The following is a 24,080-nucleotide window of genomic DNA, read 5'->3' on the forward strand; positions in this document are numbered from 1 at the left end:
TAAACAAGATGTACAGTTTCGTTTTAGGTGTTTGAATGGTTTCTGCTATTTTGTATTGTAGTATGAAGATGTTGTCCTCGCATCCTCTTCCAGCCCTGAAACTTGGTTGTCCTTCTGGAAGGATTCCATTGCTTTCACACCATGTACTCAGTTTGTTAGTCAAAATTAAGGTGAAAATTTTCAAAACTGCATTTGCTAGAGCTATGCCCCTATAGTTATTTAGATCTTTTGGGTCTCCTTTTTTATTATTACTTCAGTTGTCTGGAATCGTCCCTTTCTCTATCACTTCATTCATTATTCTGAGAAGCATGAATTTTGCGTTCACTTGAGGGAAGTGTTTGTAGAATTCGTTCAGTATTCCATCTGAACCTGGCAACTTGTTTCTTTTTAGTCTTTTTAATGCTTTCTGCAACTCGGTAATTTCAATCGGTTTGCCAAGAAAAGAGTGTCTTTTGTCTTTATAGACTGCTGTTGAAGGTTCCTACATTCAGTCTATGATTTGTTTCGCAGTTTTTTTACTATTTTTCAAAAGTTCCTTGCATCCCTTACTTCTTCCATAGCCTTTTGGAGTTTCTGTATGTTTTCCTTTTTCTTGCTTTTTATTAGGTTCTTGTATCTATCTCTAAGTTCTACATATTTTGCCTTTGTCCTGGTTCTTTCTGTAAATTCGGTTTTGCATTTTGACCTCTTTCCTGCTTTTTCTACAATCTTTGTGCAACCATTCTTTATTTATTCTATCTGTTCCGCTAGTAATATTTAATGTTTGTTCCATATTTGTGTTTTTTGCTGCCTTTTTTATTCCTTCAATGAGTGTTTCGTGAATATCGAGCAAATTTTTATTTTCTGCATTTTCTTGGTTCCATTTGAGTTTTTTAGATATATTTACATTTACTGGGGTACTTTCTATTTCCGGGTCATCCTTAATTTGTATCACTGTAGGGAGATTGTCAGATGTTCCAATCTCCTTGACCTCAAAGTCGATTATCCTTTCAAGTAGTGTTACCTCAATCCATGCCAGATCTAAGGTACTGCATTTGTTTTTTCCTACATAAGTATTGGTACCTTTGCTGTTTGATTTACTTCTCCCATTTAGTAGTACCATGCCCATTCCTTTCATCAGCTCACATAATGTTCTACCTCTTTTCGTGATGATAGAATCCAATGCTTGCCTTTTATTTTCTAGATTGGTGTTGAAAGATCATTCCTCGTCTATCTGGTTAAGGTTTCCAATTTTCGTATTAAAGTCTCCTTCTACTATAATATTGCCTGTGCGCCTCTCTCTTATCTCGTTTAATACTTTTGCTGAAGTTCTCAACCTATACTCTGCGTTTTCTTCTTTGCTGTAAACGTTGCAAATGATGTAGTCATTGTGGTTTATATTACACTTTATGATTTTTACCGGTTTACTTCTGGGGGATCTGTCTAAATGACCTTAAAAATGGTACCGGAATAATGTTCTACTCTTTGTGGCCTCTATACGCTTACAATTTCTTGTTTGTTTCTTTTAACTATTTTGCATATCACTTTATTATTCTATTGCGCCCTTTCCTCACAAATTTTATTTGTTCCTTCTTCCTTTTTTCTTGTATACTCTTTCGCTCACTACACACGGTGCTCTATACACACCCTGAATCCACTTTGTATATCCTAAACATTTACATACATTTATACCATTTTGTCAGATAGGTATAACCTTTCCACTTTTCTCGCATTCCTGCCACAGGACTTCAAGTCAGCCGTAAGGAATATATGAAGGAGTAAATAGCTGTCGCATCACAACTAATGTGAGAGGACGATTTTCTTGTCCCATGTACCGCTTTAACTTAAGGACTCCCATCAACTTCTCGTGCAGTTATAGTATTATTCACGCGTGAGAAGTTGCGCAACAACCAACAAGTTAAAAAGATACAAGGAAAAGGGGATTCGTGCACTTATCATTCGACTGCGAAAAGAAGCCACACTGTGTTTACATCCTCGCATAGTTCATTACCGCTCGTACAATCGCAAGCAAGAATCGCCATTGGCCGAAGACGACGACGAAGATCAACGGCGACTCTAGCGAGACAGAGTGAGAGAGAATACTGCGTCATTGGCGTAGCCTTCTAATCAAATGTTACATATTAAGAAGCAGCATGATTTCATTTTTGTATAAATACTATTCCCGATTTAATAAGTTGTATTCATGGAAAATGAATACAATCATTAATATTTTGAAAATTATATATAGCAAAAAGAACTAATTTCTACTTATTAAAAATAATATAAATCCGCTTATACTTATTTCTATCGAGACAAACTCTATATAATTACAATTTACACACGAAACAAGTCAAGTTAGTATTTAAACAAGTATAATTTTTATACTTTTTTACATTACAAATTTTCCGAGGAGCTGTTTCATAGGGACGCAACTTCGAGTTGTGCTTTGTCGCCAACTCGCACCAAACAGCCGCATTTTCTGCGTCATATATTCCAATTATTGGAACTAGTTTTATGAACACTGATCAAGAAATGATTCAATCGATTCAGACGGCAGTAGCAACCTTGGAGAATTTGTAATGTAACGAAGCATAAAAGTTATACTTATTTAAATACTAACGTGACTTGTTTTGTGTGTAAATTATAATTATACAGAGTTTGGCTTGATAGAAATAAGTATAAGCGGAATTATGTTATTTTTAATAAATACAATTTAGCTTTTTCCGCTATAAATAATTATGAAGATATTAACGATTATTACACATATTAGATTGTATTCATTTTTCCATTACGAACAATGTATCAAATCAGCGGTAATATCTAAATCGCAAGCAAATTATTCTGTTTATGAACACTTGATGCTTTATTGGGAGAACTTACACCGATGCAACTTGCTACGAATTCGTTCTCACTTGAACTTGGAATCACCGCCATCGATCTTTGTCACCGTCTTCGGCCAACGGAGATTCTTCTTTACGATCGTAAGAGCGGTAACGGACTATAGAAGGAGCGAAGATGAAAACAACTTATGCCAACATTTGGTGGCACTATGGTACATCACATGCGATGCTATGACGACGCACAGTGCGCAAGCAATTGACGAAAATAAAAAAATTATATGTATGTATTTGACAAATTTATATCTTATAATGTTACAATCACTTATAATGTTATATCTTATAATGTTGTATATGGTATTTTTAAAATGGATACAAATCGATACAAATGCGTACGATCGAATTTATTTTTTCCTCTTCAGTTACACTTATAAAAATATTTTACTATGGAAATACTCGTGAAGGTACTTATCCCTGAATATATTTATTTTATGCATAGATTCAGTTTTCATAGTCATACGTCATTTTAACGGATTTTTCTTTATCAACTTCAATCTAACCTAAAAAATATCTTGTAGTTTTTGTACTTTCGCATTTTTTGATTCCTCTATTTCAAAATTTTGATCATTTTTTTCCTACAAACTGCTACACTTTTATTAATTCTATCAGAGAGTAAATTTTTTCTAATACTTTACTTTATAATATTCTGTTTAGTAAGAAAAGTAAGAGTAAAAAATTCAGATTTAATAGCCATGGATTTCAAGTTTAAAAAAACAGAAAAACCTGAAAAAAGTTCTCGGTAAATTAAAAGTAACCGCGAATACGAATAATGTTGTTTTTGGTATTTTTTCATTTTTAGTTCTGTTTATTTCGAGAATTTGCTATAAATTTAGTTCTCCTGCTATAAATTGGTTTGTTATTACAAAATTGCGGTAACCTATTATTGTATTAACAATAGGTAAAATAACCTTTCATTGCATAACGGATAATCAATTTTTTATCGAAACAATATATTTTTTGGTAGTAACATGGAGATTTGTACTTTCTTTAAAAAGGTATTATGGGTATCAGGTACGAAAATTAAGAAATTTAGTCATGAATTTTGTCTCGAACACATACATATATTGTAGCGTTGCCAAAAGAGGGCATAAGTTATTTAGATCGGCGTTCCACTGGTCGCCGCTTTTGCTACCATAAACGACAATCGTCGTTGGCCGAAACCGGCGACTGTAACGAAACCGAGTGAGAGAATACTACTCTCTTCGCTTTCTAATCAAATGTTATCTAATCAAAGCTATTAAGTAACAATGATTTCGTTCTTATTTAAATACTATCACTGATTCGATAAGTTTTCTTTCTCACTCGGTTTCGCTATAGTCACCGTCGGTCTTTCTTGCCATCTTCGGCCAACGACAATTGTCGTTTGCGATAGCAAGAGTGGCAACAAACTCCGGATGGAGCGTCGATATAAACAACTTGTGCCTTCATTTGGCGATACTACAATACTTGCACTGTGTGATGCCTCGACGCAATACAGTTACCATTGGCCGAATTGGGCAAGTGTAGAAGTCGATCGTTTGATCAGGAACGCAAACGAAACAAAATACGACAAAGTAAAGCGTAAAGTGTATCCGAGATGCGTTTGTGAACTCTATTGTTGCATTTCACTACATTGTATTTTATTTTGTCGCGATCCTCGTCACGTGATGGAGTTCTACACGTGCCCAACTTAGTTATCGGTGATGCACGAGAACGCAGCAGTCGTACGACCGATACGAGGGGATATTTTTCATTTCCCCTGTAATATTTGTTCGATCATAATTTTGTAAATTCAAACTCATCGATATTGTTTTAAATTAATATTACTATGAATCCAATCAACATTACTATGAATCCAATAAACCTAAAATAATTAGCTCCAGATGAGATTTCTAAATCCTTTTCATCACAAAAGTATTGATAACAGCCACATATTAATTGTCCTGTAACACAAGTTAAATGAATACATTTAGATAAAAGTGTCACAGTCACCTTAAACAGACTTGCCGGATATTTAAACAAATCTCGAATAAATCTCTCGGACATTTGAACATCAAGATGTATAAAGTTGAAATTATTTTATTCGTACCATTATTTTAAACGTATTTATTTATATTTTTCACTCCCATTAAAGCTAGATTTCATCAAATAATTTAATATGCCAAAGTTTATGATTTCTCTATGTAGAGATTCGGATAAAGTAATCAAAGAAATACAACCGGTTCAAACTATTCTATCCAGAGTATCGTATGTGCATTATAGGCGACGGTACAAATGTAGTTAATCTTATTAAGTTGATTTCGAGAGGGCAGTAAAACGATATCCTTGTTGGATACGACAATTGTAGTCTATCGACTACAAGATTTTATTTATTGGATCCGGATTAGATCCATCTCTATAATTTCTCATGGAAATTTGGTTTTTCATGTTTTTAAGGATAAATTTTGTCTTAAAAAACTATATGACTTTGTAAAGCATATGGAAAAATGTCTGAGTTTTTAAACACTCGCATGATCGTTGGTGAGCCTTGAAATTCTAACGTTGAAAACGATCCGTGCAAGTCGGCCCTAAATTGCTGGCACCAAGGAATCAAGGGCGTTACCGTCTTGGTACGCTGCAATTTCTTTAAAATCACTATAGTATTATTTCGTTGAGAGCAAACGACTCGGAGCTAAAACGTTTTCTCACTTTCTTCTTTCAGAGACCACAGTGGGATATTCATTTGCCAAAATTAAAAAATATATTTTACGATTAAAATCGTCTATTTATCCTTTATTTTTTCATTTTATGCAGTTCGAACATATTCAGTGTTCCCTTTACACTTTACGTGTACGTTCTTTGGGACCGCGTCCATGACGAAAATTGAATCGATCGATCGTAGGCTAAAATAAATTATATTAGCACTTATAACTTTTTCCATTGTTTTCACATGGAATTTATATCCTTTTTCACTAAAAAAAAATCGTTTTTCATTACTTCAGCACTTATATCGTTTTCTGTTTCAACTCTTCATTTAGGAAGCACGTTATTCTGCAATATAAACTATCTTTTCGGGAGTTAACATTTTTCATTTCTCAATAAGAAACACTATTTTGGAGAATAACTTTCATTTTACGATGAAGAAGTTAATACTTTTGTTCTATAATGCTATGGATTGCCTCTATTGTCCAGCGTACTCTTGTAACATAGCAAGATGTATGCTGTAAACATAGGCACGAGTGCTCTCCTCGTGTTTTTCCAAATAAGACTTCGCAAAAGCATCGTAAAGTAAAAAAAAGACAGTCCCACGCATACGATCGAGGAGAACAACATGAAAATCACTTCAATGGTTTATAAAGATTCTTATTTGATTAATTATAAACTTGCTTCTTGTTTAAATACAATAGTAGTGATAACGAAGTAATGTCTTTTATTTCAAGAACTAAGTGAATTAACTAATCAATATCTGTACAGAGAAGTTTTATAGAATTGTTTTCTGTATTATTCTGCAATTTAGAGAGGATTCATTATCATCGTGCTACCAAAACCAGGAACAAATCCGGAGCAAGTCACATCCTATAGATCCAATTCTTTCCTTTCAATTGTATTCAAATTGCAGAAAAAATCATTTACGGTTTCTGTAAAACACACCCAACAAACGAATAAGTGACAAAGTTGTAAATAATTTCCTCGAAAGCCTCGAAAATAAAAAATATTGCACGATCTGGTATCATCATTAAATACACTTGGACCATTATATGAAGCGATTTCAACTATAGTCGAAACACTAGGAATTTCTTTCGGTGTTATTTTTCAGGTCAAATTATTTAAACTTTCATTGTTATTCGGTGTGTATTCGCCCACATATCGTGTTAACAATTTATTTTAATTCAGATCTTCATACATGGGTTTTAATACCGCAAGAACTTCAAAAAGAAATATCTTTTTTGTATCATATTTAGAGGTGCTTGTAGTATCATCTGCTTCACTTTTCTGCCAAATGCACGAGTCAATGCCCTCAGGATAGAATGTGTGTTGAGGACTTTTATCACCCGTTAAACTACAGTGAAAAAATGCGATCCAAATTGCATTTTTCATTTTTTCAACCGAGTTACAATTTCTTCATATAGCCAGACCATAATAAATAGATGATGTATTTATCATTTTCCCAGTTACTTTATAGCAATCACAAAGACCTTTGTTTTTCTTTACACATTGTCTTGTACCTATACGTTTTTGAACATGACTAATGCATTCTTTTTTATTCATTTGAATATATTGATCATATGGCTGAGTTTCAATGAGTCCTTTGTATGTATTAGAGTTACCGTCCCCATTGTAATTTGAGTAGATAGCCTCATAATGATCCTGCGATCTCAAACATTTCTTTTACTCCGTCGATCTCCATTTTTCCTGCAGATCTTTTATGATTGATAGGGCAGGCTTTTTTATGTTCCAATTTCCAATCTCCATGCTCGGCCGTATTAGTTCACGATAACTAGTATTCGCAAGATTTGCAATAACTCGATTTTATTTCTTCTATATCAAGAACTTCTTCACTATACCATCCTGTGAGACTCGATACACCGGAGAGTGTAGTGAATCCGCGTTTCTTCCGAGTCTCATCCCCAGAAACTGTTAAGTGCGTATTATTACTGTAGTATCGGATTTTCGGCGTCCGCTTAGGCCTGCTTCGAGCGTAGGCCTAAACAAGATAACGTGCGCGGTTGGACTCGAGTTGAAGTAAACATTTAGCGCCGATCGGCCCGCTAGTTTTCCTGGAAGGCACGAGTATCCTTTACAAAGGGTCTTGTGCGACGACCGAGCGTGAGAATGCATGGGGATGAAAGGAAATACATGTGGTTCGGAGAAAGTGAAGAGTGTTTAGAAAAGACGGGTGATTGGGATGGCCGAGCGTGGCCGAATGTCTGAAGTGAGAGAGACTGAGGATTGGAATGAAAGAGAATGAATGGGAATGACTATATAGAGCGCGAGAAGAACGTAGGAAGACAGTATGATACAGTATGACATAGTATGACAAAGTATGACGACGAGAGTATGTCCGAAGAGTGTGTCGCGGACGGTATGACTAAAAGACGATAAGACGAGACAACTAAAAGACGTATCCAGCGAAACTAACCACTGACACTACATCTAACACTATCATCATTGTAATATATAATATTATTAAATATACTTTAATATACCACATCAGAGCAATAGTTATTTGGGGGCTCGTACGGGGATAAATTATTCAAAAGGATCTCTCCTCCAGAGATCCAAGTGATAAGAGGAGAGAACGAAACAACATTACTGTTATTAGTTTTCGCTGTCAATGTCTGCTCTTCTTTTATGGCATTTAGTTTACACATCAGGGAAGAAACTTGGTGTATATTATTTACTATTAAGTAAGTTCATTGTGCCACAAAACTTTTTAGTGCTATTTAGACTAACACCTAGTAGCCTAACTGCATAAATGAAACGCTTATTTATTTCGTCGGTAGGACCAATATATGGATACAACGGAATTAAAACCGAATTACAGCCATTACAAATAACCATTATTTTGAAATCTAATCCACAAGTGCCGTCGCATTTAAATTTCACATCACTATCACATTTTGTACATTTTACGTATTATGAAATAGTTGTAAAACTGTAAGAAAATTAAAAATTTTGTACCCAATAATTTTTTGTACAGATACAAGCACATCATCCGCTTTTTTAAATTTCTTCGCGGAATTGCTCGCGCTAGGAGGTACTTTCTTCTTACTTCTATTCTTTCGATACTCTTCAAAGCAACGTAATTTACGAGATCCTTTCATTTTTATTTTTGTAACTACACTAAAGGGAACGAACTGGTCAATACGTGTGACAAAATGGAAATAAGATTCTCCGAATATGAAAATACCGTGACTATTTGACATATATAATATCAATGAGAAAACCTTTAGTTATTAATTGGAAGTAATCGACAGGAGACCCCCAGGTAAATCCCTCTTTTATGTCAAAAACAATAAATCTATACCTGAAGCACGAAGAGTTCGATAAGGTGCCTGTCTAAGATAGGCTATAACTTTTTAAATAAAATTTTAAATAAAATTTGAACTATATATTTTTGAAAAATCGTTCTTTTTTACACATCTATGTGTATCTAACCCTTTAAGACAGGAACACTGACATTTGATGGAATAATTGGTAACAGAATTTAGTGTATCAACATTTGCATAACAACGTAAGATAATTTTTGTGTTTACTATGATACGTACAAAATTAAAGAATCAGTAGCAGAGAATTTAAACCGGAGTCAGTTTCATTCATTTAAAGCGTTACAGTGAGAAAAATCATTGATGTTGTCTTCTTTTTCGAAATATGATACTATAATCGAAGCTTTTAAAGTCTCGAATGAAATTTACGACCCGTTGTCATTATGTGCCATCCCTTGTCCCGCTCACTCGTAGTCTGTCGCACTCGCTACGGTAAACAATAGAAATTCTGTTACACAAGAAAACTGTTTCGTTACATAATAATATTCTGGTACCCCAAGCAAACGATTTCTAACGAGACAATACTACAGGATGATTTTTCCGCTAATGGAGTCAAAAATAATACTGCCATCTAAACACCCAACGACAATCCAGTGTTCGTGTTAACTGCTCGTGGTAGATCTCGAAGATCTTTCGAGCATTGAATGTGTTTGCACGATGAGTGCCGACTATAAGCTGCTCGAAGGACCACCATCCCGTTGGAAGGACTAATTGTGATTGATCGTTGTCCGATGGTCTGGACCAATGTAGATTGTTCGATGCAGCATCGAGGTCTCCACCGCTTGCTGCTATCACGTCTAGGGGGGTGTTGAGCGTTGTCCTCACACACGGCGCCTCACTGGATGTACAAGCCGGCTGCCGAATTTCCTCGAAGGTCCGAGATTACGTTGAAATGCTCGAGGAATTGCTGATAATTCCCTCGAGGAGTGCAAGTTCGTAATGAGAACTAACGCAGGAAGCTACACACTTCAATCCGTGCGTTCAGGCCAAACACTCTAGTCGTACACTGATCTAAACTTTACGGGTCAGTGCAAACGTCACCTCGGTTCGCTCTACTCCCTCAAATTAAGGGTGGGTGGCAACGAATGACTGACCAATTACGGCGGGTCCTAGTCCCGCCGAATCGAAGACGTGCCCATCGCTATGGGGCTTAGGTGGGGGCGTCGCGACGTGGACAGGGTGTCCAAACCCCTGCAGACCTGGGCTGGAATTTCCCAGCATCTGGAAGTAACGCAACAAGGCCGCGCTAGGGCCTCGCGTACCAGACTGTGCAGGGGGTCCCTGTCCAACTGCTTGCAGTGTTTTATGACGGGAAATAGCCACTACTTACTCCGTGCTTCGGGTTGAAGAACAAAAAACTTGACCCTCGGTGACAGGCCCTTGCCGTAACCATGCAGATAATTTCTCTAACAAACCCGAAGTACGGACATGCCATAAAACGCAGCTGCAAGCCTCTACAGTTCGTATACAGGATGGCCATCAAAATCTGCTATCTAAATTACTCAAAGACCATTCTTTCTATATAGTTTTTTTATTGAGATTTTTAAATCATAATGTATACAATTTTATTCTACTACTGGAAAGAGTATCTAAAACTAAGAAAAAAACTATAAAGGAATATCGGTCAAAAATTCAAAACTTATCGAAATATTGATTAACTTATGGTGCTCAAGAAGTTGCTCATTCTAATCAACACACGTGCGTAGTCTATCAGTAAATGATAATGACAAACGTCCATGTGTTTCTTGATTTATAGTATTATACGCTGCAATAATACGGTTTCTCATATCTTTAAGTATTGTTGGTGTTTCACGATATACATAGTGCATTTAAAAAATTTCTAGACCATTCTATTATTTAGCTATATGCGTGCCAAATTTTGTAACAATTGATTACATAGTTGTATATATTTTACGTTGCGGTGATTCTTAGAAACGAGTGATTTTTGCGAACCTGCAAGAATACTGTTTTAATCTGAAAAAAAAAAAATGCATTTGAAATGGTGCTTCAAAGTGCCTTCGGTGATTCTTGCATAAGCCGTTCACAGATTTATAAATAGTATGGAAGATTTAAGAATAGTCGAATCTCTGTTGAAGACAATTCAAAAACAGAAAAGCCATCAACCTTCACTACCGACGAAAAGAAGAAAGAAATCGAATTCCTTCTCCAACGAAACCGTTGAATTTCAATTAGAAAAATGTCAGAAGAAATAGGGATATCAATAAGCTTGTGTCGGACCATTGTTGAAAGTCTAGGATACACGAAAGTGGGCTCAAAGTTCGTTCCGAGAATATTGACGGCCAAGCAAAAGCAAAACATATAACAAATTACCGGAGGAATTGTTCCAACAAGTTGAAATAGATGAAAATTATTTAGAAAAGATAATCACGAGAGACAAAACCTGGATTTATGAATACGATGTAGAGATTAAACTGCAATCGTGCCAATGGATTAAATGAGCTCAGGTCGAAGAAAGCACGCACGAGTCGATCAAACGTTAAAATAATGCTTATTGTTTTTTTGATTACAGAGGTGTTGTGCATTACGAAGTAGTGTTCTATCGAGAAGTTGCCTATCGTTTCCTTCCACAACCACCTTATTCGTCATATTTGTCCCCAGCAGAATTTTTGTCTTATTCCTCGTCTTAAACGGACATTAAAAAGGTAACGTTTCAATAGCCGACAGAAAATAATCAAATTGCAGGAAAAGCTGAAGAGACTTCCGCAATCAGCTTATGAATAAGCATTCACAAGTTGGAAAAAAACGATTTGATAAATGTATTCGTGCAGAAGAAATATATTTTGAAGGCAACAAATTGTAAATAACATTAAACATTCGAATAAATAATATATATAAAAACAGTCGGGGAATTTTCTGAACGCAATTTGTACTTGGTTATTCAAACGCCCTCAAAGAAAATAATCCAGACGGGTTAAGTCTGAAGAACGTGAAGGCTATGAAATTTGTCCTCCACGTTCAAGTCACCACCTATAAGGAAGTAATTTTTATAATACCATATTCATGAAAATGTTGCAAGTGATAAATATTGTAATAAAAACGATAATTCTTCTTTTAAAAATATGAAATATTTCTGTTCTATTAGTGATCTATCAATGAAATACCACCCAATTATTCAATTATTTATTATACCACACCAGACATTTAAGCTCCATTGTTGTTGACAAACAACTTGTCGAAGCTAGTACGAGTTTTCAACTATCTTGTAGTGCATATTTTTTAAAGTATCTTTTCCAAAATTCTAAATAAAATTTTGTTGGCGAATAATATATTAGGGAATAATGTATTATTTTTTTAATTTTATTCAAAAACCACTGACAGAATTGCACGCAATTTTTGTAATTTGTTTCAGGCAATTTAATAATTTTTGTTCTTCGAGATATTTGACGCATGCTAACATGCAGATTATTATTAACTTGAACAATTACGGTATTAATATTTCTTTCAGTTCTTACAGTATTCTATCGTTTATATTTCCTCTTGAAGTTGCTCGTTTCTCCAAATATTTTACTAAGCTGTTGAAAGATATAATGTAATGGTGGAATTCAATTTGGACATGTTTCAACATATAGTCATTCCAGTAGTAGAGTTAGATTTAATACATCATAATTAAAAAATTCAAAATGACCTTCAAATCTTTAAAAAACTAATATCAGCGTATGCTCCATATCCATACCCTACAATTTTTATTGGAAATATTTTTCTAGAGCGATGAAGTGGTTGATGTCTCTGTTGCGTTATCGGCTGGTCGACATTGACAGTTATCAAATAAATAAGTGTTTACCACTTATACAATAGTTAATTTACTAAGCCAAGTATAGGGAAATCTTTTTTTTTTTTTCAAAAAACAACTATGACTACTATCACTTTCCAGTTTTTCCACACTGCCGAAAGGGTTTATTATACAAGTTTCCCAATGTACTTTTCTTATACTATCCCAATATACTATTCTTCATATTCTTTGGGGTTTTTCTGTTTCCTTTTCCTTTACAAGTTTCATATCACAGTATTAATAACTTTTTGACTATATTTTCCAATTATTATGGAAACGTCAAAGACAGAAGGAAAGTCTCTCTGTTTTCAAGTTTCATCACTTAATATCGTTAGATGTGTTCGTGGATTTCCCTTTTTTAATTCTATCTTACTCGTCTTTTACAACTTTCGACACCACAGGCTCATACATGACTGAGGACGCTTCATGTAATGATATAATCATATAATTATATTATCAAGACACGAGTAATACGTATTTGTAGCTATCCCTTGTTCTATGTCCATTAGTCCATAAAATAAATTCGTACCTTCCAAGCCTGATTCCTAATGATCTCATTATTAGAACAATTCATTCATTTATTTCAAATCCCTTATTCATAAATTACTTAACATTTGCACTGAATGGCTATTATGAAGCCTAATCCAGGTTTATTTGTTTGTGCAAACCTAATTTCATTTTTGCACACTTTACACATGATTAACGAAGAAATTGTAGAAGTAGAGAAAAAGTCCGAAATGCACAAACTAAAAGTACTGGTGATAGTAACATCTTTGGAATCCCTTTTGCTTGATATTTTTTCGAACGATATATTTACACGATTTGCATCTTCCTTACTGTTGACAATATATCGATTTTCACGAAAACTTCTTTGATTTTGATCGAGATATGTATCGAGAATATTTCGTTTTCTGCTTCCTTTTTCACTCATTTTTGCACAGATAAATTGTACTTAATGCACTTAATATATACAAATTATATTTCTTCTTTAAACGTTTAAAATTTGTCTCGCTCAGCGGTCAACGTTGAATTGAATACGACTATGCTTTGATATTCCTCTAACGGGATTCGAACAGGCTCCTTTTCGAAATTCGAACTTTGAAACAAAGAAAACAGACAAGACACGACAAGAAATATACCTGCTATTGTAGTACCGTGTAACGGTGTGTTACATATTATGGAGAAACGTTTACAACTTTATCAATTTCTTAAACTCAACAATATTGATTGGTAGAAATATTTTCAGACTAATACTTTCAGAAAACGAAATAAAAGAAATTGATTTTTTGAAAGTTCTAGACTGGAATAATTGAATATTATTAATTGAAAGCCCCTTAATTGAAAATTTGAACGAAATTACCTTTATTCCACGTTTGTATTCTTTCATTTCTAGCTCTTGAATACTGTCTACGGTATGTGTACGTATGGAAATCATTATATGTTTTTGAAGAAAATTATACAAAATAAAATATTTATGTTAGTATCGTTTATTGTCAGTCAAGTAAATTGTTAAATGTGGAAGAAAAGGCAAAAATAATTGATGCAAGCCTCTAATAGAGAAATAGCTCGAAAAATAAGGAGTCGTACCATGTTACAAATTTATTAAATTAAGGAACTTATACGATAAGAATCATCCAAAAAGTGATAATAACAAATTGATGCAGAAGCAGCGTTTATTAATTAAGCGTTCTAGAACAATTAATAATACAACGACGGAACAAATTTTACATAACAGTAAAGAGATTCATAATCATGATTCATTTTAAATGGGTAAAAAAAGTGCCAAAACCGCCCTTAACGGCACAGAAGAAAGTAGCAAGGCTCACATTTACAAAAATTCGTATGACATGGAACGAAGAGTGGAGGTATGTTCTTTTTCAGATGAAAAGTTCAATCTTGTTGGACCAGATGTTTTTAAGTTCTACTATACTGGCTGTTGCGGCACGCAAAAATCCGCGCGGTCCGTACGCGCTCTGGCGTTTATGGCTGGATTAGCGCGGGGACCGAGCACATGCTCGGCACGCAGGCAATCCACCAGCAAACTAACAACCCTATCTGGGTTCTTGGTAGTTTGCTAAGCAGCTGCGGGGTCATTAAGGCGACTTTCGCCTCTTTATGGTTTTTAGCAATTTTCACGTCGAAGAACCCTCGGTTTGCAACTAACAATCCCATTCCAGGCTTCCCTTTCCTCCGAAAAAGTTGTCCACCTCCCAAATTCCTCAGCAAATCGGATTTCAAGCCGAACGCATAAAACGGAGGGTTGACACGCGGAGAAAACAGTGCGAGTGCAACAGTGCAACATTCAACAGACTGTGTAACACAGTGCAACCACTAAACATTCAGACACAAGTCTGACACTGTGCAACATACAGTTAACACAGTCAAACAACTTCTGCCAAGACACAGTTCACTCAACTAAACAATTTTGCCGATCAGTTTGACACAGACTCAAACAAGCGAACATTTCGCCATCAGTTAAACACTACAAGAAACATACAAGTTCGACAGTTACACAAGACACAAGAGCTCAACACAAGTTACAAGAGTTCGGCAAACAAACTACAACAAACCAGAGATCGGTGGCTAGAGTTCCGTGGCCAGTTTACACAAAACATACAACTTAATAACTTTTGCCAACTCTACGCTAAATACAACACTGTTAAATACCACAACAAGACTTCGTTCTTTAAATTTCCAACGATCTTGACACACCTAAAAAGCTGTTGAGAAGTGCGGACGACGAGACGCTCCAATTCAACACCTCCCGTCGTCCAACGCGCTACACTGGCATAACCTGAATAAAGTTAGTATGTTGCCATAAGTAGAAATTTTGACGGTGGGAGCGTCATGATTTGAACTATTTTTACCTACACAGATAAAACACCGATATGCGAAGTTACAGAGTGTTTTTTATGTAAGGACACCATTTTTCTTTATAGTGTTTACTGTCAATTGTATTTTGTTTGTTGGATACTGATAATTCATCATGAAGAGATTGACGTTCAAAAATCGTGTTTTAATGATTCAAGCATTCTATGAAAACGGATTATCAATAGTAAATACTCAAAGAATGTTACATAATTCTTTTAATGTACATTATATGTTTCAGCGAAACAAATGCGGCGTGTAATAAAACATGAAACGTTATATACACTGTAAGATGTGCCGAAGACTGGCAGTAGTTGTACAATACGTACACAACAAAATATTGAAGTATACTGTAAGAAAAAGTGTTGATAAAAATCCTGGAACCTCCGTTAGACATTGTGTCCAAGTCGTTGTTTCTTCGAACATTGTATGGAAAATTTTAAGATTAAATTAGAATTTTCATCCGTGCAAAATCCAACTAATGCAACCGTTTCTAGAAAATGACCATAAACGTCATTACGAATGAAGAGCAAAGGTATTACAGTTTAATAATGACAACCGTGAATTTTTTTAATACGTAATAACGAGCGATGAAGCTCATTTCGATATGTCTGGGTTTGTAAGTATAATAATTAGAACAGAACAGTTATTGGAAATCAGAAAATTCAAAGTCGATTCTTGAACAACCTCTTCATTCCCGTAAAGTAATAATTTAATGTGCAATATGGGTTGGAGACATAATCGAACCATCTCTTTTCGAAGATGTTAACGTACTGTCAATAACGAACGATATCTTGAACTGCTCGAAAATTTTTTTCTGTCCGAGACAGATTGACAAGGTGTGCAGCACATGTGGTTTCAACAGAATGGTGCAACAAGTCGTGCTGCACGCATAACTATAGTATGAGCATTCGAAAGAATGGATTTCCAAATCGAACAATGTAAAAATTTAAATTAATGTAAAAAAGTATTTTAGAAATCGTGTCGTTAATTGAATAAACGATATATAAAAGCAAAATAAATTAAAAATGTTTTGTTTCAAAGTTATCCCAGAATAAAGTAGTACTATTGCATAAAAAAACACCCTGTATATAGATTTTTTAGAAGACGTTTTAATACTATTCACGAAACAGGTAGATGATGAAAACTATATTTCAACAAAATAATACAGTCATTCGTATTTCAAGATTGTTTAAAGAATGGTTTAAAAGTAAAAATATCTGAATTTGATGGAAAATCTCTGCAGTAAAGTGGTTCGTAAAGTATACAGCAATGAAAAGCAATATATTACAGTAATAGAACTTAAAGATAGTATTCGATAATCGTCTAGCGGTAGATATTTTGAGGCTCGGAGAGAAAAACAGTCCTGGGTCCAGACGATGTACCCAACCGAATATTGGCTCGGGCCGTTCATGGAGACGGTTTCCATCTGGAAGAGAGTATAACCCTACCAAACCACTGATAACATTTCTTTTCGCACACGTTCCCATAACAACGCATGAGACTCTTTCCGCTTCCATAACAACGCATGACACTCCATACGACAGACCACTGATAACCGAAATTCCTTTTGCATACGTCCCATAACAACTCATGAGACTCTTTCCGTTCCCATAATGACGCACGAACGACACTCCTTACATAACGCAGGACACTCAGAAGAAGGGAATGAACAGATATAAAAACCCGACCCATAGGAGACAGTTCAGTCTTGACCTGTGATTCGATCTGCACGAATCTATGACCGACGGTACGGTAATTGTAATTAAAGTGTAATACAAGGGAAAATAATAAAGTTCGTCTCCTGTTAAAGATCAACATTTTTTTTTTGTATCAAATACTGAATTATTACGTGACAATAGCCTGGATGATCTTCCTCCGGAAGATAGGCAGACCTGTAGATTCTCTGTCCGCGTAGCGGCCTATTTGTCTTCTCGACGGTGTGGACAGACTTTTCGAAAGAATACTGGTAGCTCAGATCGTTGGACATCTGTTGCGGGGTTGACCAAAGTTGATCGGGTGCCAGTTCGAGTTTTGAGAGGGACAATCGACCATCGACACAATTCGTCGGGTTCGGTTCCTCTCGGCCTCAGCCGTCTCTCAGGGTGGTAGAGGATAATCGGTTCTCTGGGCCAGCTCTTCCCCAAACTAGGGTATAGGGTCTCCATCTGGGCCAACCTAACTGCCTCCTGACGCAGCATGATACTGCTGTGCCGAGTTCATAAGCGACTGGCTTTGCGGGTCACCCACGATTATAGGAACGTGTCTTATGAAGCGGCGACTGTTCTGTCGGCACTTACTCCGTTGAATTTGCTTAGGGGCTCGCATACGGCTTATTGCAACAGTCGCTGCGAGTTGAGTATGCGGGGAAATGTCCTGATGGAAAGCAAAGTTGAAGCCCTTGAGTAGGACCGGCAGTCCAGGCTGCTGCGGTGGCAACAGTGGCTAGCCTAGCCCACCGCTAGCCAACGAACTGTTGGAGTTGTTCTGAACAGAGGTTTTAGTAGCCTCGTTTACCGAACGTTGCAGGTGTTGTCCGGACGTGGCTGCTTCGGACAATACCTGTACTATATGGAGAAGGCAGCGACGAGGCTGGCATTGTCCTGGCGACCAAGACACGGCGCAGCACATCTTCGATGAATGCCCTGCCTGGGTGAGTGAACGTCGTGTTCTGCTGTGAATAATTGGGAGGACCTCTTGCTACTGAGCGTAGTTAAACTGACTACATATTTACGATAAGCAATAATATGAAATTATAGTACAATCGGGGTTCGTTAAGAGGTATCTATCTTTAATTAATTGTATCTTTAAAAATATTAAGTAATTACAGTTAATATTGAATAATATATACTCTATCACCTTATAATCGAAATCCTATATTGAAATCGGTGTGGTACAGTTAGGATCCTTCTCTTGTAAGTCTCAAAAGGAGAGGTTGCACCTATGAGGTGGTCAATTTTTTTCAAATTTTTTCTGGCGATTATAGAGCGAAAATGAATAAAAACATCTCCGAGCTTTTTTTGTCACTGCTCATGCGTTATAAAGATGTTTAACACTTACTTTTTTAATTTTTTAATTTCGTTTTATACATATTTTCTTAAAAGCATTGTTGTAGCTGTAACGGCGAATATGAATAGCACATAGATTCGTATCTCAAGGTTCTAGAGTTAGAATCTCGTAAGAGATTGGTTTTGTAATTAATTTACTTTTCCTTCCAAGATATATATATATATATATAAAGCAGTCAAGCTGCATGTGTCCAACACACTCCTTTTTAATAAGCACAAAGTCGTCATTGTATAGTTGCAATCAACTCTACCTGTATAGGTTTTGCAATCACTATCTCCAATATATGACAGGTATTGTACACTATGTAATTTTTCTGATCTTAATATACAGATACTTGATGTATTACTTTACAACTGTCACATTTCACCATTATTTTAAAATCAAATCCCTTACCACCTATTTCGGAAAAAGTAATAATCCCGACACGTCTTGTATTTAATAATGTCAGTTAACTCGAAAACACAGCCAAATATTAAGAATACGATATCATTAGCTGCACTGATGGCTATATCTTTTATATTCGAATTTTTCACCTTTTTTTATACAAGCACTTATAAAAGCCGTTATTTTAGGTTCAATTTCGTGAGGATTTAGTGATCACTTTCTTTGTAATGCACAATTTACACGTTCCCGAATAGCTCGCTCGCAAACCTTTCTTATTTACTCTTTGTTTTAACCATGATAAATGTTTCAGAATTTTCAACTGAGTTTAGAAACGCGATGTGTACTGCTAACCAGACAAGAGCAAACTAACTATAAGAATTCTACATTAGGGAAACTACTTGAGAGTTCATTAGAGAGATGTGAAGATATGTAATAGTCAACCTTTCTATTGTTACAGCCTGTAGAATTTGTTTAGCCTTCGAAAAGGCTACATGTTTACATCCCCGTTTTTACGATCGTAATTAAGAATCGCTATTGGCCGAAGACGGTGAGGATAATTGACGGCGATGATTCCAAATCCGGGGGAAAACGAATTACATATCTCGTACAGAGATATGCTATGTCAACCACTCAACTGACTCGATACCCGATATTACAATTACTGCCTCGTGTCCAGGGCAACGGTCTTTCTTATACTCCCAAGTTTGGAGCCTCGAGACTTGTGTTTTCCGCCTTGGGGTGGTCGAAGGCGTAGGCCGACCATGCTGGCTGGCTCAAGTGGTTGCTAGACAATAATCAGCCGATGGGCCTCTACTATGTTTGGGTCGCGGGAAATTCCATGGTCCCATCGGCTACGCACGTAACGGTACAACCCTCGACCAGTCTTGACCCTGCCCCCCACCCCCCAGGATCGCTCGGCATACTCTCTCTCACGCGCACATCTCTCGTTACCGTCCTACATAAATGATTATTGAAATATCTGAATTATTATATTTTTAAATGATTTATATGAAATTGTAATTAAAAAACTGAGAGAAATCAAATATAGAAAATATATTAAACAACGTATACTTTATAAGTAAAAATTTGAACCCCTTGTTCTTACATATTAATTCATTTACATTAATAGAACACAATTTGCTAAATTCTTTTCTTAAATATATAACGTGAAAGCAAAATTATATATTTTCGTTTGCCGTCTGGCGGTTTCGTTTTACTGTGCGGTAACAACTATATTATGATATGGGGTTGCATAAGTTACTACGGCGTAAGAAATTTAGAATTTATTACACAAACGATGAACAAGATAGTATACTTAAATGCACCGAAGGATAATTTAAAGCAAAAATGCCCAAGAAATAGGTATTCCTGTCAGATTTCAATTATACTAAAACAACGATTCAAAATACAATTCAAAAGTTACGAAAGTTAGAAACACACTGTCCCAGTCACTGAATTTGAATCCCATTGAGATGGTATGGAACAAAATAGATAATTCAATACAAAAACATTCAATAAGTAATAAAACAATATTGTAAAATAGATTAGTAGGGGGACCTGGAGTAATATTGAAAATAATTATTAAAAGAAAATTATACAATCAATGCCAATACAAGAGAGTTCCGAATGGTGCTAGTTACAATTTTTGGTAGTGGCCCAAAATACAATTTTCATACTGGATGTCGGTTTTTCTAAATGGAATATAGTATTTTTTATTATACATTTGGATTATATACAAAAAATCTGAAAGTTCTGTCTTAGACATTTTTCTGGAAAATGCGCATATCGACCATAAGAGAGCTGCTCGTATAAGATTAAATGCAATATTTTCTAATAAGTTGTTAGACAAATATGGTCAAATTAGATATAGCTCACGATAGTCTGATCACACCATATTTGATTATTATTTATAGGGAAAAATAAAAGCTCTGATGTATGGCGAACATATAACGGCAAAAGAAAGTACAATGAAAATAATAAACGAAGCAATTCGATTGCTAAATACTGTTGAAATTTTCTGAATTGTCGATTTCTTACAAAACAGGATAAATCTCTATATCTCCTAAAATGGTGGCCCATTTGAACACTAACGCCAAACATTTTCTCGTTACATTTTTTTTTCAAGTTATCTGAAACAATATTAAATTTTCTGTTTATTTCCACGATTAATTTACTTAAGAAAAGGTATTATCCTTTAATCCTTGTTCTAAAACTTATTGGGAATTCGTTAATAAAAATTTAATCTTTAATTTGAAAAATGCGAAATACGTTGAAGGATATTTTCTGTTCAATGGAAGCATTTTCGGGAAAAATATTTGAAACTAAACTTTTATACCTTTTTTGCATACAATCTGAATACGCAACAAAAATACCAAGTTCCATTTAAAAAAAACTAACTTCCATTGTGAAATTCCTATTTTTGGTCGATATCGAATGTTGCAACTACCACTATTCGAAGAAATATACTCAAGTCAGTTATTAAAATTTGTTAAATTTTCAATAAAAATCACTCCCCTTCATTTTAATGTGATTGGATGGATGGTCTAACAATAAGACAACCTATATATGACTTTAACATTTTTAAAAAAAAGTATACTTTAATGTACATATGTACATAATAAATACCCAAGTTAGAAGTTAAAAACACACTGACCCAGTCACTGAATTTGAATTCCTGAATACATTACGATACTCATTTGTAAAACTGTGACTTTATCGATTTCAGTGATATTTTAATATATTACAGAAATCAATACTCTAAATAATTCAATGGAAGCATATACAGTGCTGGACGAAAGTATTGGCACAGCATCATTGTTCTGATACAAGTGCTTATAACTATGAAACAAATTGATAAAAAGGAGAAATTTTTTAATACATTTATTTATTTATTATTCTAGATTATTATTTAACAGAAACAGTAATATAAATAAAGTGATATGCGAAATAATAACAAAAACATATTTATTGAGCGTTTTAAGCGTGGACAAAAGTATTGGCACAAATGATTGAAAGTACTTAGAAATTAAAAATTAATATTTGGTTGGCCCTCCATTCCTCATGATAACTTCCTTCAATCGTTTTGGCATTGAAGTTACCAATTTTTTTGTAAAATCCGGCTCTATATTGTTCCATTCTTGTAAAATAATAGCTTTTAATTGGTTTTTGTTTGTTATATTATATTTTCTAATTCTTTTTTCTAATTCATTCCAAACATGTTCGATGGGATTCATGTCTGGACTCTGGGGTGGGGTATTTAACGTGTGTGCGGTATTGTAAACGATCCATTGTCGTACAATATAGGCAGTATGTTTTGGATCATGGTCTTGTTGAAAATAAAAATCACGCGGGAGATTTAATTTATTAGCACTTTTAAATAAGTTTTCCTTTAATATATTTAAATATACATATTTGTCCATAATCTCATCTATGAATACTAATTCGCCAACCCCAGACGCTGCAATGGAACCCCATACCATGACTCCACCTCCTCCATGTTTCACAGTGGCTTGTAAATGTTGTGGATCCATTTCCGTATTTGGCTTTCTCCAAACTAATACTCTGCCATCTGATTTAAATATATTAAATTTACTTTCATCTGAAAATAATACGTTATTCCAGAATGTGGGATCCTTTTTTATAAATTCTTTTGCAAATTCTTTTCTCATCTTCCGATTCTTCTTGGATATGTATGGTTTCCTTCTTGCGACACACGCAGAATATCCCGCATCTTTTAACACTCTCAGTATAGTTTTCGAACTTACTTCTTTTTGATTTTCTTCATTTAACTTTGCTCTAAGTTGCGATGAGTTTAATTTACAATTTATTTTCACTTCCTTTACAATTTTCCGTTTTTCTCTAACTGTTAACTTTGAGGGACGTCCACTTCGATTCCTACTTTTGAAATCTGATTGATTCTCAAATCGTTTTACGACACTTCTAATAGTGAATCGACTTCTATTAACACTTTTTGCTATTTCACTATAAGATTTTCGCATTTTGTGCAAATTTAATATTATTTTTCTCTCTTCACTTGTAGTTTCTTTCCCTCTTCTTGACATTGTTGCTTGTTATATTTCCTATGTTGCTAATCGACTGAACTTAAGGATGACTGTTAGAAAAAATGACTATCAGGGAATCCCCTACCTATACCATCAAGTAACAATCGGATTTTTTTCCGAGAGATACAACTACACTAAATTTTGTATAATGTGCCAATACTTTTGTCCACGCTTAAAACGCTCAATAAATATGTTTTTGTTATTATTTCGCATATCACTTTATTTATATTACTGTTTCTGTTAAATAATAATCTAGAATAATAAATAAATAAATGTATTAAAAAATTTCTCCTTTTTATCAATTTGTTTCATAGTTATAAGCACTTGTATCAGAACAATGATGCTGTGCCAATACTTTCGTCCAGCACTGTATATATATATATTTTTTTTCAGTTTTCAATATACTACGTTATTTAATAAGTTTTGTCGTTTTTTCCATTATAAAAAAATACTATGACACCCCAACTTTGAACAACTATAAATATACGAATGAAACAACAGATCTACATAAAACTTCACACATGTTCATCAAACAGTACTACCACCTTTAGAAAAATAAAACAACGAATCTAATAGTTCCATTTCTTATCGAACGACAAAACTTATCGAGCAACCTATTATATATACAAGAACTATTAAATAAATTCTGTGTTTTCGAAGTGTACACTCACTTTTGACTCTCACTGCACATGCGCGCGCGCGCACACACGCACGCACAAAAGTTCTTGCACACATATTTAAGAAATTGGAAATTGGTTGAAAAAATAACTTTAATTACCGCAGCTAAGCGTCTTGGCATAAATGCAATCAATTTACTTGTTGTCGAAACAGGAATATCATTTCGTGCTTTTGTTAGTTCCATTTTGAAATTTTCCTTATTTGCAATTTTTTTTCGTGTCATTTGACATCCAATATTTCCCACAAATTTTCGATTATATGAAGATCTGAAGACTGTGATGGGGGATTCAATTGATTTGGAATATTCTGTAATAACCATTCTCTAGTTAGAGAAGATCTGAAGTTTCGG

The 24,080-nt window shown here is 34.9% G+C and overlaps 2 protein-coding genes and 1 long non-coding RNA gene across 5 annotated transcripts in view; 2 read left to right on the plus strand and 1 right to left on the minus strand.

Moving 5' to 3' along the window:
* The window catches only part of Singed (fascin domain-containing protein singed), a 75,354-nt gene that overhangs the window by 16,592 nt on the left and 34,682 nt on the right, over positions 1–24,080 (minus strand). The gene's annotated exons all lie outside the window — the stretch shown is intronic.
* The window catches only part of LOC143151608 (uncharacterized), a 58,882-nt gene continuing 37,171 nt past the window's right edge, over positions 2,370–24,080 (plus strand). The window contains exons 1-2 of one of the 2 annotated variants that reach the window (XM_076320933.1): positions 2,370–3,099; positions 15,781–16,546. In XM_076320933.1, the coding sequence (XP_076177048.1) occupies positions 2,718–3,099; positions 15,781–15,830 (432 nt within the window). In that variant the 5' untranslated portion in view covers positions 2,370–2,717 and the 3' untranslated portion in view covers positions 15,831–16,546. Of the gene's footprint in view, positions 3,100–15,780; positions 16,547–24,080 lie in introns of those variants that run through there. The other variant, XM_076320934.1, reaches the window with a different exon arrangement.
* On the plus strand, positions 3,205–8,824 carry LOC143151406 (uncharacterized). The gene is made up of 3 exons (XR_012993324.1): positions 3,205–3,280; positions 8,536–8,592; positions 8,685–8,824. It is a non-coding gene; the product is annotated as an uncharacterized LOC143151406 (long non-coding RNA).

The sequence above is a fragment of the Ptiloglossa arizonensis genome, chromosome 9 (assembly GCF_051014685.1).
Source record: "Ptiloglossa arizonensis isolate GNS036 chromosome 9, iyPtiAriz1_principal, whole genome shotgun sequence".
Classification (NCBI taxonomy): Eukaryota; Metazoa; Arthropoda; class Insecta; order Hymenoptera; family Colletidae; genus Ptiloglossa; species Ptiloglossa arizonensis.